At 38.8% G+C, this 16093-nt stretch overlaps 1 protein-coding gene across 2 annotated transcripts in view; it reads left to right on the forward strand.

The window, feature by feature from the left end:
* CNTNAP2 (contactin associated protein 2) overlaps positions 1 to 16093 on the forward strand; it is a 1224243-nt gene that overhangs the window by 984216 nt on the left and 223934 nt on the right. For both annotated transcript variants that reach the window (XM_075745282.1, XM_075745283.1), the window contains exon 14: positions 10398 to 10554. In XM_075745282.1, coding sequence (XP_075601397.1) covers positions 10398 to 10554 — 157 coding nt within the window. The remainder of the gene's footprint in view (positions 1 to 10397; positions 10555 to 16093) is intronic.

Consider the following 16093-nt stretch of genomic DNA (forward strand, 5'->3'; position numbering starts at 1 on the left):
GCAGTCTCATCAACAAAAGAAAACCCTTGTGCTCCCCAAAACCAATTTCCAATTGTGCCATGGTCCATGTTCCGTATGAAGTGCCAGATACTACGTTCTCATGGGTGGAGAGAAGCCTGAAGTCCTTCTGGCTCTTATAATGGCTTTTTTCTTTCAACTTAAACTACCACTGGGTTGTGCTTGGGGGCAGGGAGCAACAGTTTGAAAGGAGAAATGCTTGAGAGAGGTGTGGGACCTCTGAGGAAAGACCGCTTGCAGAAAAAGCTTTCATCAGTTCTGCTCACCCGGTACGTAGCTTAATTTACCTTGGGATCTTGTTAGTTTTAGTTCATTTGTTAGCAAAATAATGGCATCAGCTCTTAAGGAGTTGTCATATTTAGTTCCATGTAGGCTGTTACTACTGCAAATTAGATAAAGTGGACCAGCAGGACACTCTGGGCTAAATCAGAATACACATGAGAATGTCATCTATTTTCTTCTCTGTATAGGTTAAAGGCACTCCTGTGTGGGTGTGTGAAGCAAGATCCCAAGAATTATTTGGTTATTTTAAATTTAGTTAAGGAATGTTTTTATTGTCTTCATTATGTATTAACAGCAAGGGAATTAATCTAAAAATGTGAACGCAGCATGTGATTCTATGATACCAGTATCATTGACTGAACTTTTTACAGAACTTATTTTTGCATTTGCCCTGTTTCCACATAATGTATTGAATGCCAGCTTAAATGACTCTCTTTGCACTCAATCTGGTATAATAATTCGAGTTTGATTTTACAGTCCCCTGTAAATCATACTACTAAAAGAGTAATCATTGTTGTGCTAATAACCACAATTTCTGAAATCTTTCCGATGGATCTCGGCTGTAAGATGAGGCTTTAGGTATGGAAAACTTAAAAATGCATCCCCTTACTGTTGAAATATCATCAGCAAGTTTCTGGGCTTTTTTATGTCCTTTTATAAATTAAATAATCCAGGGGCTTTAGCTGCATTAACCTGCAAAGTGTCAGTGGTAATGGGTATGCGCATGTGTGTATGCTGTTTACCTGTCTGTCGAGGTTGTGTAGAGATTAACTTTATCAACTGATCACAAAAAGACATTCCTTCAAAATCATAGAATCCCTTGATTTATTGTTAGCATGTTCTTTGCAAGACCATGACATGAAAAAGAGCATTTTATCATGACCTGGCTGGGCAGACTTCGGGGTGAGTTGTAAGCTCGAATCAAGGCTTTCCCAGCTTTGCTGTTGCTGCCCCCTGAGCTTGCTGGGGTAGGGCTAGCTGTGAAAAGCCTATTCATACTGCAATTACACTTCCTAACTGTGATTTAGACATCCTGTATGTCTTCCTCCCAGAACTAACACCATAAGCCCATTGTTTCAGCACACATAATAAAAATTGTAGTGAACTCTTTTGGTAAAATACTTATGTACGTAAAAGTTCTTTTTATCCATAAATGACATTTTACTGTTTAAAAGTACTTAGTTTTCTTTTTCTCCTTAGCACTACCTTAAGCAAAGACACTGTTCTTTGGCCTTAAATGATCCAGTGAATTTACGGTACATAATTAATTGCAACATTGGCAAGTCTGGCACACTGTGTCGTTAAGGATAGTAGGGACTATGGTGATTTTATAATGAATTCATTTCAAAACCCAGTAAGCAGTAGCATACAAGGACATCTGGCAGCTGCTTTCCCCAGCTAAATCTCACCACTGAGACTTGATTCCAAGAAAAATAACAAGTCAGGCTTGGTTAGTAGTGCTGCAGCTTGGAATACGAGTCTTGACAAGGGGAAAAATCATTTGTACTGTACTAGCTTTTCATGAGCTGGGGCGAAGAGTAGATCTCTCCAATGGCAAAATAAAGCTGTCAGACAGGTTTTCCATAAGATGCCATTGGACACCAATATGACAGTTCTGCCTACTGATCTTTTTTACAGGTTGCTAATTCTGAAAGAAAAGTCATCTTTGCCTACATTTTTGTGGATCCAGGCAATGAAATTTTAAGAAGCAGTTGTGATACTAGAACAAAAATGCAAACTGCTACTCAATAGCCAGGAGTTATCCCTACTACCTTACTGAAAAGGTGCTTTAATCAAACGTCTAGCATCTAGGACAAGAGTCTGTGTTTGCTGCTTTATATTTTGAAATTTATATATACGTACCTGAAATATGTTCTCTGAAAAATGAGCAGGCAAATATATGGGCACACGAGAACACTTTCATGCACTGAATAACACGGCAGCATGAGGCATGAGCACCAGTAAGCAGGCAGTAATTTTGTTTCAGAAGCACTTGAGTAGGTTCCCTTCTCTGTCTTTATTGGACATCACAGATGAAAAAATTGAGGCTTTTCTCAGTTAGGCTGGTCTTTAGGTACTGAAACATAATTGAAGCCTAATAAATACGGTGAGGATTGATTGCAGGACTCTTCTCCTCCAGGATACGTGGGAGCACCAGGGCTCCTGGCTGGGCGTCTGGACATCTGATTCTAGTTCCTGATACTGAAAATCATGGAAGTTCTTCTAATTTGGGTTATGGAGATAGTTATCCTTGCCTCCACTGCAAAATGCAGTACTTTATGGCTATGGAAGAAAAGGACAGCAATTAATTCCTAGGTGCTCTTAAGAAAACAGTGAACAGGGTGTGTTATATTAACTTTACTGAGATTTGGGACAAAATTAGTTTAAAATATGTTCCTTTGAATATTTCAAGGTAAAATAATCAACAGTATTTTGTATGCTTTTCACAAGTATTTTCCAATATTTATCTTCATTTTATATTAAAATCTCAACACTTTTCATTTATAGATTACTTTTGAAGTATGACATAATTCTGAATATCTTAAAAAGGAAAGGAAAAAACCTCTTTCTAAGTATTGTTGCATTAAAATGCCTTGGACATGAATTCAGACATCAAATCATATCAATTCTTATATTAACAAGCAGGCTGAGAAATTACATATTTCAGGGTTCTGTTTCTGAGCAGACCTTAAATCTTAAATTTCCAACAGTTTACACAGCTTTTGCAAATAAATAGTACTGTCAAGTAGACTGATCGCCTCAGTGACCTTATAAAGAAAATGAATGCTCCAGGCTAGTCACAGTAAAAGAAAAAAGGGGAAAAAAAGAATTTATTGGATACTAGCACTATGAAAAAAGAACTAAAACAGACACAAGTACCTACAGAATAAAAGTTATCATAAATAAGAAACTAAAATTTTCAGGTCATATTTCCATTAAACTCACAAGCAGCTGTAAATAGCTAGTCCTAGTTTTCTGAAGCGACCAAGTGTTCTTTTTCGTTGTTTTCCTTTTGTTGGTTTAGTTTTGAATCTCTGTTTTTTACCCCAGGTTTTCCATGTGCTCAGATGCCCCATCCGTGTTGCCATGAGGGTTTGACTAGTCTCTTAGTCATTCGTAGAATGTTCACCGCAATCTCTTTTCATAAATACTAAGCACTCCTTATACCTTCCCTAGTTGGCTGCAAAAAAAAAATGATTTATCAGTTAACAAAATGACGGTAACAACATAAGAATTTACTTCACTTAAAAATGTCATATTAAATTCATGTGTATGTATTGCACAAAGCAGTAGAGAGCAAGAAGTATTGCTGAAAAAATGGAAAATCGAAAAATAGTAATTAAAAGAAAAACAAACTCAACAATATCATATATAGTAATTGTCATTCTATCTTAGAAAGTTCACTTAAGAAGTCACTTTTTGCACAGGTACTTTCATTGAAATCTGGAAATGTGACCAACCAGCCAAACTCTTCTCTCAGCTCTGTTCTCGCAGTTTCAAATAATTCATCCTTCCAGGTGATCACTTAAACCAACACAGCTTGCTCACAATCCGCCTGGGGTGCAAGCAGGAGCAGAATCTGCTCTACAGTTGAGGACCTTAAGTTAGGAGTTTCTACTCTTGCCACGGAACTCTCAGCAGCTGCACGTTTAGTCTAGGCGGCACTTCTGAGACACGAGGCAGGGGCAGCAAACCTGCAAAGTGTCTAATCAGCTCCATATTGGTCCTAAGCATATGAGCAAAATAAAATCAGCACAAAATAAACTAGGTCAGCAAAGCCTACCCAGCTTTAACTTTAAGAATCCTAAATTGGAACATGTGGATGTACTTAATGCATCAGTGACATCAAACCACGTTTGCTTATTTTTTCCAAATACTAAGTCTTCAAAAACTGAGATAAGTGGCTCACAGTGTTCATAAAAATGATTTGACCTGAGTGGAATAGATACTGCTGATGGTGTAAGGAAAAAAAGATGGCAATAAGAAGCAAGGTGAGAGTCATGAGGTGCACAGACACATGAGCATGCTGAACTTTTCAAACAGTGACAAAATTATTCTTACAGTGCCTGTTTCTTCAATGCAATATCAGATAGAATTTCTGCACAGGCTCTAATGAACCGTGTTATCAAGTTATCCTTGTGTGAGGCTAAAGGTACTGTATGTTATAGTGTAGCTTAATGCAAAATGCGCATGTAAAGAATATATTTTGTTCAAAAATAGAAGAATTATACCTGCCTTTCCATATGTGCAGATTGATTTTTTTGAAGTTTTCTTTCTTTTTCATTTTGTGATCATATATTAGCCCTGGGAGATAGTTTTCATTTCTACCTATGATTAATTTAGGCTTCCAAAATTGTAGTACATTTTTGAAAGATGCCTTTGGACCTATTTTGCCAATAACATAAAACAGGCATTTAATTCAACCTGTGCTGTTTTAATCTGTTCCATTAACAAAGAAGTGAAGTGAACAAAAGAGTCTTTTCTGAAAATAATGGCAATTATACACATAGTGTCATTGTTGTTGACATTCCGTAGTATTTAGTAGGGAATCTGTAGTATTAATGGATAACTGGAATGGTTCTGTTTTTAAAAACAAAGTTCAGTTCAAAGCTATCCAGTACAGTGAATTAGCACCTAATTGCTTGCAGGGGATCAGCTAAATGTAGTCATTAAAGTTAGGCAGGGTCCCGACTGAGCAGTTTTCACCAGTCTTGTTTTTCAGAGGTTCTGAGCCATTGACTTCAGTTTGAAAGTGTTCCTAGCCTTTCTTTCTCTAAGAAATTTAATTTAATTTAATTTAATTTAAAGGACCCGACAGAGGTCAGGAAAATCTCCTGACAGGCAAACACAGGATAATCCTTATCCAGAGCAAGTTGTGACTTGCTTTGATTCACCACAAGAGGCTGCAGATGCAGATATATAATGTACAGATTCAAAAAGGAATTAGGCAAATTTATGGGCAGTGGTTTTATAAACAGACACTAACAGAAATAGGCAGAAATATGCCCTGTAGCATCCTTAACACAGTGAATTGATGCTGAGGGAGTGCAAAGATAATCAACCACAGTAGCCACACTCAGATCTTTTCTCTAAATATTGCCTCCCATGGCCTCAGTTTGACACAGAACTCCAGGTGAGACAAGCCATGGTCTTAGCAGTGCTGCCAGCATTAATTCCTGTTGCTATTCTTCCCAAAATAAAGTGCTAGGAATGGGAAAGAGCTGGAACAGAGAACCAAGGAAAGAGCCTTGGATAGTCACCGCTGTTGCTCCTTTTTTTTCCAGAAGTTGGAAAAGATGCATAAGGGTAATTGCTGGAATGGAGAACAGCCTCCTCCCCTTCAGCGGAAGCAACACACTTCCAGTCTTCCTTCTGTAGCCATAGAAGTCAGCCAGGCTTTGCACATCCTCGTTGCAGAAAGTGCTGTCCTTTAATGAAGGAAGAATGAGGAGACTGGAGGAAAATTTGCTACAGGGAGGAGGTGGTGAATTAAAGAGACGCATTTAGCTTCTCCAGGTAGTTTACAAATAAGAAATACAGTCATCAGCCCTCTGAGGGCTGTATTGTGAATGGAGAGCGCCACAGAGCATTTGTCCACTTTATTCACTTCCCTGATCTGACTTGTCTCGGTATTGCAGCTTCAGTTGCTGGCACTGAACAGCTTTGAAATAACAGCCCTAAAATGTTGAAAGTAACACCAGTTTTATTAATCAGTTGCATTTAAAAATAATAAAACCAATTGGTTTTATTAAATGCTCAGTAGAATATAAAGTGTGCTTTCAAAAGTTACACATTTTGAGACTGTTTGGCTACATTAGAAATAAATATATTATTGACTGTTAAGAGTTCTGTTCATACTACATTAACTTTGGTTTGGTATGTTTTTATGTTAAATGAAATGGTTCACACAGTGATACATTTGTGAGATGAAAAAGGAATCGCTTTTTTATGACACTGGAAGATCTGTGAGAATACAAAGTTCCCTTAGTCCTTTACATTTTTCTGAATATTCTGTAGCACTTCTTGGTAGAAATCACTTATGACCAGATTCTTTACATACTTTGATTTAGTAACTGCAAATCTGGACTAACATTGTACATGGATTTAAATAAGAAATCATATTTTGCATTAATATTAATCAACATCCAGCACTGCAAAGCCATTGCAACCATTGTTAAGTGTATTGCATGTAAACGTTAAAGGCGCACGCGTGTGTGTGTGAGAGAGAGCGGCAGCTGAATCTCTAAAAATATGGTGTGAATCTGTTGTTCTGGCTATACTCCTATGTCCACATGGCTTATTACAATAAGATCAGCCATTTTGCCCTTAGAAGGCTGTTCTCACACCACAGCTATTAACTTTGTCTGTAAGGTTAAGGAACCTCCTAAAAACAGGGTATCTTTGTCCATTTTCTTGGTATCCACATCTTACTCTGATACCATCATTACTTTTCTGCTAAGTGACTGAGTAATAAGCACACAACACCTTGCAAGTGGCTCCTCTTCCAGAAGGCAAATGGAAAGGCATCCTCGTCATAACTTAGTAAACATAAAAACACTTCCTACAGCAGCCCTCAAAGGAGAGCTGTTTTGTGCCCAAAGAGCAGTTCTGCATCAAAACTTTATTTTAACCAAAATCCCAAGGCAGGGAGAGAGTATCTGTCCTGCTCCTTCTTCTCATGATGCTATTTGGCCACAAAAGCTTGGGGGAAAAAGCAAACAGTCAATCAATGACAACAACAAAAAAGCTATCCTATGACACAAAATTTGTTCCTATGGTAAGTAAAGATAACTTCAAAAACAGAAGAAGTATCTTCTGGTATTACTTGTCATCGTAATACACTTGACAACTTTTTATATAACTTTTTCCCTCTATGTTTTTTTTGTCGTTAAACTGAATTTGTAGACTTTTAATGCCATAAGACTGATAGTGTTTATATTTTAGCAGAATAATCAGGTATGATAAAATAGTCTGATTCTTAGAACTATATCTGTTAATGATCAGTCTTCATGTTGGAGTGCACTACTACTTCAGCCCTTTCCAAAAGCTTCCAAAGCAGAAAAAATAAGCAAAGGGCTCTAAAGCAGAAGGATTCACATCCTCAAAAGGAGACTATAGAGCTATAAACCAGGGTGAAATGTGAGAGGGGAAGAGTGATCCTATTTCTAAATACTTTTTTACCTGCATGATACATCCTTCTCCCTTCGAGCCTTTCTTTTCTATTGTTCTTTTAGTCTCTCCAGTGCAGGGTTTTACTATTTGTTATGCCCAGTCATAGTGGTGTCTGCCATATGTCTGCATGGCGTTCCTGATTTGGAGCTTATGAACTCTAGACAAAATGCTGCTCTTCTTTTTCTTGGCTGACATGAAGCAGAATGGCCACAAAGGACTGTTCTCGTTGGGCTGGCACAGAGCGATGGGACACAACAGGATCTGCCCACCTTTTTCGTTTATTAACCATAGACTGTCAAGGAGCTCCCGAGCCTCTCGTATGGACCACTGTGGTGCAGGGTGGTCTGGTGTGAGGCTCATCCTATTCCAGTGCATGAGGTGATGTCCTAATGGAAAGCCTGCCTCACTGCATGGTAGCCAGCAAATGAGCGCTGTCTCCTAAGGGCCCCTCTATTGTAAGCCCTAGCACAATATGCTGGGCAGTTACAGACCATTGGTGGTGTCCAGAAGGGCAATGCTGGGATTACTGGTTGTGGGGATGGCTGCCTGAGTACGTGCTGAATGCAAACCTCTTAAAAGCATATGTTCCCTCCTTGACCTTTCCGGAAATTTAATCATGTGCATTAGTAACTTCCTAAATCCATTTCTGTTCCTAAGTCTGTGGGTAGGTCTTTTCTTCAGAATGAAGAAGCATGTGTCCAACCGGGGCCAGTTACCTAGTTAGTGCATATGCATACTGAAAACAATAGATGTGAAAAATGGCTCTGTCTACTCTGTCTATGCTAGACTACATTCTGGGATTAGAACTGTATGCCATTTGTCATTTAAATGATTTAAAACGTGCCTTGTTTGTGTCTGTCATAGTGATCTGTGACACACATCACTATGGTCTGTAATTCTGCTATCACTTTCATCTCCTTTAATCATTTCTACCTGTTTCTGAATTTTTAATCCTTTTTTTTTGATAATTCTAAGTAGTTTATTTTCTTCTGGTGCTTTAATTAGTAGTTTTGCTTCCCAGTGAAGTGCTTGCTGACTGAATTGTGCAGTCCTTCGCTTGACAGAAAGGGTGTAAACAAAAAGAATTTTGACTAACAGTCAAAACTACAGCATTTCTACTACAGCATAAAAACTAACTTCAGAGATGAGAGGAAAAAAAAAACACAATAGGAGCTTCAAATATCATTAATGCTGTAGTTGTATCCTGTATCAATAAAAGTGATTCTGTCTTTCACTGTGGAAAGATAACATTTACCGTTACATGCTTATTAAATAATCTTTTGGAAGCCAGGGCTACGTTCCCTCATATCTGATAGATTCTATTGCAGGTTGGAAATGCTGCCGCAGCATTCGCATGACATACTCTTCTAACTCGCTGCACTTAGTTCCATGATAATCAAGTCACAGAAGCTAAAATGACCAATTTAGAGTCTAGAATCAAGTCACACCATTACCATACCCATTGCATTAGCGCCAGAGCTGAATGATCATACTGTGCAGCATAGTAACATCTAATAAAAACCTTCAGCCACCACGAATTTGTCACATTACTGTATTTTCAGTAGTGTTATTTTATATGATGTTTAACAATTCAAAAGCATTGAACCAAGCAAGTGTTTTCAGAGAGCTGTGTTTTTTCAGGTTTTGGTGGGTTTTTAATATGTGTGCAGCTATTTGGTTGCTCTCTGTGTTTCTGAAATTTAATTTTCTTTATAGTTCCATGTGAATTACTTTCAACATATAAGTAGATTTATGGTCTAGATGATCAAATCTAATTGTGAAATGACTATTTTTAGGATTATGGATGTAGTTTTTTGGAGATACATGTGAGATGCACAAACAGAAAATTATGAAAAGTAGAATATCTATTATGTAGGATTTTACTTGTAAAATTTATTAATACATGAATTCCATGCAAATAGCTTCATTTCATTTAATGAGAAAATACCAGCAGCAGATTAGATGAGGGAAAAAGACATTCTAAAGAACCACATTTGTAGGCTGAGTTCAATCATGTTTTCTAAATGTGAAAAATCACCGAGATAAGTACATTGAGATGGATTGAGTTACTCGCATGGATTTGAAGTTAAGTTCATATTTAAGTGTCTTGCTGAACTAGAGGAATAAAAAGAAAGTTTTGAGTAAGGGCGTTTTTTTAAATTAGAAATTAGAGGGGGTTTATTTATTTATTTACACGTAACAGGCTGAGTTAGTCCAAAAGCATTAGAAATAAACTTAGAGCAGTATATGAAAATACTAACGTACAAGCCCAATGCCAAGAAATATGATTATATCAAAGTTCAGATCACCTTTGCTCAAGTATTAAATAAAAATAATTTATACATTTTTTTAAAATGTTAAGATTATTTTAGAGTTTGATAATATCCCTTTATGCTTTGCTTTGGACCAGATGGAGAGAGCATGATGAACATGTTTGTTTTTCAGTGAAGACAGATTAATTTCCAATTAAAAGCTGTTATTTAAAAAAAATTTAAAAAAAAGAGAAAATGAATGCATCGTTCTGTGCAGCATTTGTGGTAAAATATTGAATAATCCATCTGATACCCTACTATATGAATTTGAAAGTAATTGAAAATAATTATGGAACCTGCCCACGTATTTTTATTGTATAAACTGAGAACAATTAAAAAGCTAAACAAAGAGCATAGAAGATAAAAAAAATATTTAATTAATTTCAATCATTATAAATTGCGTGAATACAGAAAAGAAAATGTGTTTTGTTTACCTGGCAAGGTCCTTTGAGTTGCTCAATAATAATGAATGGATTTCTTTGCCAGAAATGCAGGATGGCTGTCCAGTTATGTGTTGCTAGCATCTGCATATTAAACATCTGAGCCTCGTTAATACATTACGGAGCTCTACCTCTTTGATGCATCATAACCTTGCATTTTCATTCCTTGCAGAAGGGAATCCATACACCTGGTGGGTTGGAAAAGCCAACGAGAAGCACTACTACTGGGGCGGATCTGGACCTGGCATTCAAAAATGTGCTTGCGGCATCGAACGCAACTGTACTGATCCCAAGTACTACTGCAACTGTGATGCTGATTATAAGCAATGGTGAGTGGTTAACAAGAAGGCAGGGTGAGAATGACCAGAATGTCTTCACTTTTACAACACTGCCAAGATTTTGAATGTCTTTTGTTTATATGTTTCCTTTTTTACCAAAGAACAAAGGCAAAAATGCTACATTTGTGATCCCTCCTGCAAAGTATCTACCCGTCTCTTCATTTCCATTTTATTCACAGTATCTGTGACTGTCAAATATAAGGAGTATATGTATGTTTTCAAGTCAACTGAGCTGTAGAAAAGAATGCTAAAATTGTAAAGTCAAGTCCTAGTAGGAAAGGCTGGCATTTTGGCTGCCCATGCAACTTTGCCTCCATCATATTACAATACAATATTTAATTTTATCTCTGCAACTTCATTTTTCCCCCAGAATCTCTCCCTTTCGGAGTACTATTGATGCATTTGCCTGTAGAATGTGAGAGACATGAGTTGAAAATACTCATCTAGTGACTCCAACCCTCATCATCCATCTTTCATGAGAAAAATGTGTTAAGAACTAAGCTTAAAGAGTATTATGAAATGAAGCTCTGTATTTCAGAGGAAGCTACTGCACTTTGCATGAGATAATTATTCATGGGTCTGTTGGTTGAGAGTACAAACCTATAGCCCATTTGGGATGACACAGTGAGAATTGTTTCTAGTTTCTTCTCTAATAAATAGTTATTGATTCATCCCAGGTGGAACAATTTTAACAGAGGGACTGAGGAAGTCCTACCCCAGAGTATTTTACAGCCTGGTAACAGGGGCAGTCTGCTGTGAGGTAATTGATGTGGGTTTAAATCCCTTCAGGCAGGAAAGAGAATTAAACCTACATCTTTAATATTCCCCATAAACACTCTAACAATGAACCTACTGCGTAAAGATCATCATCATTTTGTGTGAGACCCTCTCTGTGCTCTTAGAACACTTCGTTTGTAAGCTTTAACCATTTGTGTCTCTTTTGTCATGACAGGGAGCATCATATTTTACATGGTATGCAATGTTCAGTGACCAACTGGAACCATACTTTTATGAACACTTTTCCATTAGTAGCAACCTGTTGGTAATTGAATCAATACTGGCTTATAAACCATTTTGTGTTAATTGAGAAATTCATACAGCTGTTAATTAATATAGAGCTACAGAACTCTAATGGTATGTCAGGGATTTAAAAAAAAAAAAAAAAAAAAGAGTATGGAGAATCACAGAACCTACGAATAGATGGGAGAGTCACAGACTGGTTGAGTTTGCAAGGGACCTCAGAGTTCATCTAGTCCAACCCTCCTGCTCAAGCAGGGTCACCTAGAGACAGTTGCCCAGGACCATGTCTAGACAGCTTTTGAATATCTCCAAGGATGGAGACTCTGCAGCTTCCCTGGGCAACCTGTGCCAGTTGTCAGTCACCCTCACAGGGAAACAGAGTTTCCTGATGTTCAGAGGGAACCTCCTGTGTTTCAGTTGGTGCTCATTGCCTCTGGTCCTGTCACTGGGCACCACTGACAGGAGTCTGGCTCTGTCCTCTTTGCACCCTCCCTGCAGGTATTTATATACATTGATGAGATGCCTCTGAACCTTCTCTTCTCCAGGCTGAACAGCCTTCTCCTTCTCCAGCTATCTCAGCTTCTCTTCATAGGAGACTTGCTCCAGTCCCTTCATCATCTTAGTGGCTCTTCATTGGACTCTCTCCAGTAATTCCATGTCTCTCTTGTACTGGGGAGCCCAGAACTGGACACAGCACTCACAGTGTGGCCTCACCAGTGCTGAGTAAAGGGGAAGGATCACCTCCCTCAACCTTCTGACAATACTTTGCCTAAGGCAGCCCAGGCCTTCTTGGCCGCAAGGGCACATTGTTGTCTCATGTGCAATTTGGAATCCACGAGGACCACCAGGGCCTTTTCTGCCAAGTTGCTTCCCAGCTGGGTGGCCACCAGCATGTGCTGGTACATGGGGTTGTTTTTCCCCAAGTGCAAGGCTTTACACTTTTCCCTGTGGAACTTCGTGATATTGCTGTAAGCCCATTTCTCCAGATTGTCAAGGTCCCTTTGGATGGCAGCACAACCCTCTCAGCCACTCCTCCCAGTTTGGTGTCATCTGCAAGAATGAAGTATGAAAAGTACAAAATTAGAGTAATAAAGGAAATCTTCCAGGCCCTGCAAAAACAATAGATTAGGATGTGGGAAACAAACATTACCACAGATGTTGCCACCCTAAGCTTTGACACTGTTAGGATAGTATGCTGTTTGCTGTGATATGGGGTGAACTACAGACCACACAGATAGAGAAGTCAATATTGGAGACAGAGGAATTATACAGAGAGTGACTCAAACATAGGCACTAGAGCAGTGTGGCAGGAGGGAGGTAGGTTTGGTTCTGTGACAAAATGGTAACGATAAAAGGAAGATATTGTAATAATAATTACGATAATGGCAGAATTAGGAGCACTTACGGTTTTCATTGCTTGAGGCACTGGATGCGTATCCATGAATAATAGTCTCTGTGCCATATGTTGACTGTTTTCTTTGATGCCGAGGGAAGTGCATGGGGGAATAGCATTGACTTCTGATCTCTTCTTGTGCCTTCTCTAAGAGTTACAGATGATAATTTAATAAGCAGCGTTCACTCAATAATCTTTTTCTGTAACCTCTACGCCCCCTATATACACCGAGATTATATGGAATGTACTAATATATAAATACAATTGTTGGATTTTTTTTAAATCTAAAGTGAGATTATGATCATAATAGATATACAACTGTTTACTCAGAACTTCAAACAAGAAGACATTTGTATAGTATTTTTCTGGATATATACCAGAGTTTTTTTCAGGAAAACTACTGTATATTACAGTAGGACAGTTTATGAAAAAAAGTTATACAACTGAATATTATATTTTAATCTGTGGTGTGTGTAAATCACAAGAGGAAATGAAAGCCTCATTATAGTCTTTAAGGACATTTTGTTCAAGATTCATTTTTGTAGTTCAGTTTTGGCAGAATCTAGCCCATTCCAAAGTCATACCTTTTTAGGTTTGGAATTATTCTGAGGAGTCCAAGTTAGGAATTTTCTCCAGCCAAGTTGATTGGTACCTAAAAAGCAAGTGAGCTCCAGAGGTGAGGAGACCTCACTGACGTCAGTTATCAGGGGCAGAATGTTAACTAGGACCTCCAGCGCATCCATGCTCAACTCTGGTGACAGCAAAACAGCTCCTGGTTTGGATGACAGTATCTGCAATAGCACTTTTAGAGAATTGTCATTACCAGATAGAGTCAGCCAGCGGTAGCACTGGGAGCCTGGAAAGGGCAGAGGCCATTGAGAGGCTCAGAGAGGCATCCAGTTGCTGTGAAAGCATGCATCATAGAATCATAGAATGGTTTGGGTTGGAAGGGACTTCAAAGATTATCTAGTTCCAACCCCCCTGCCATGGGCAGGGACACCCTCCACTAGACCACGTTGCCCAAAGCCCCATCCAACCTGGTCTTAAACACTTCCAGGGAGGGGGCATCAACAACCTCTCTGGGCAACCTGTTCCAGTGCCTCACCACCCTCACAGGGAAGAATTTCTTTCTAACATCTAACCTAAATCTACCCTCTCTTAGCTTAAACCCATTACCCCTTGCCCTGTCACTACACTCCCTGATAAACAGTCCCTCACCATCTTTCCTGTAGGCTCCCTTCAGGTACTGGTAAGCCCCAATTAGGTTTCCCCGGAGCCCTCTCTTCTCCAGGCTGAGCAACCCCAACTCTCTCAGCCTGTCCTCGTAGGAGAGGGGCTCCATCACTCTGATCAGCTTCGTGGCCCTCCTCTGGACTCGCTCCAACAGCTCAATGTCCTTCTTGTACTGGGGCATCCATCACATCAATTCAAACTTTGCTTTTGCATATATGACTTTACATATGCCAGCTGTTACATAAACTATAGTGTATAGCTGTTACATAAACTATAGTATATCTTCTCATCCATAGAGTTAAAAAAGTGTTAGCTTAGGAATATTGGGAGCATTGCTTTGCTACAGAGGAGAGCACGATGCAAGGATCCCCAAGCAAGGACTGACTGAGATAACTCCAGAGCTAAAATCCGGGCATCATGACATAGAGTTACATGGGTATTCTGGCACAGTGTGGGAATTACTATTAGTACAGGCATCTTTGCAGCTTATGAAGAGCAGGCAGGTGTCAACTCAGAGAATGACAAAGTGGCTTGCCACAGCTGTCACCCTAGCTCATCAGCACAACTTAATTTTAGAAGAGCTTACAGTCCTCTCAAACAGAAGGGCTGAGTAAGTGCCAAACTGAGGCTGAGAGGCCAGGTGGGACTTTAGCAGTAATTGTATATCTTGGCCATAGCTGGGAGCACTGCATTTGATCATGGTATGCTCACAATGATTTTCTGCTCCTGCCCAGACAATGTGTAAAAAGTTTATATCTAATTTTTATTTTTGGGGGGAGGGGGAATGGGGAGACACAGTGGGGAAAAGGCAGTAGCTAGAGCAACAACTGTATTAGAAAAGGTAAAGAAGTAAAATGGGAGAAGTCTACTGAGTGGAAATGAAAGGTGAAGAAGAAGAGAGGGATTCAGTGCAGAGATTCAGATTTTGAAGTGCAGGGTGCTCTCTTTAGAGGAGATTGGGGAGCCACCAAAGAGTGAGTCAGGCTGAATCAGAATGATGTAGTGTAGGTAGAATATTGTCTGCAAATTTTATTGTAGAAGTTAGAAATTGTGTTAGAAATGAAGAAAGGAATTGCAGTTTGATGAATGATCTCGTAGCAAAGGCAGTGGAATGCTCCCCTGGAGAACTGGATTCTAACTCTGCCTCTAGAACTACATTCCTGCATGATGCTTGCCAAATTTCATAAGCCATTCCTTCACAGATCAGTCATTAGTTTGATCCCAATTTTCTGGGTACCTAACTGAAAACCCAGAAGTCCAGTCTGTAGAAATACTGAACATTCACAGCTGCAGCTGGAACAAATGATCAGTCTCTCTGAATGTACCTAATGCTGTCCTCCAAAACAAAACAAAACAAAACAAAATGCCTGTAGGCATCTCAGATTGAGCACTAAAAATGTGTGTGCTTTTTACCTTAACATCTTTCAGCCTTAACGTCCAATCTGTAGAACGGAGATGTTGCCAGATACTCACCTCACAGAGGTATTGCAAAGATAGGTAGATTTATGAAGCAATCATCTACTGTAGTAATGAACACGATAGAAAATCCAATGAGGAAATGCAGTCTTTATAGAAAGAGTTGAAATATGCATTAAATATAAAATGGTGTCCATATATTGAAGCATGAGAGTAAATTAGGATATTGAGCAGTGCAGTGTTTTACTAAATGAGTATTGTCTGCCTCCTGTACTGAATAATGCTGCTGGAGCCGTCTGGAAAAAATAATAATCAGTGACCAGTCAAGGACTATATCATGGTGATAGGTACAGGGGACAAATTAAAGCTCTTTAAGCAGCCTGAAATATTTGTTCTTCTGAAATTTTGTGTTTGATTTGATTTTTTTTACCAAGTATATGAGTAATTTTGTATAAGTACAGGACCAGC

This window comes from Balearica regulorum, chromosome 2 (genome assembly GCF_011004875.1).
Source record: "Balearica regulorum gibbericeps isolate bBalReg1 chromosome 2, bBalReg1.pri, whole genome shotgun sequence".
Taxonomy (NCBI): domain Eukaryota; kingdom Metazoa; phylum Chordata; class Aves; order Gruiformes; family Gruidae; genus Balearica; species Balearica regulorum.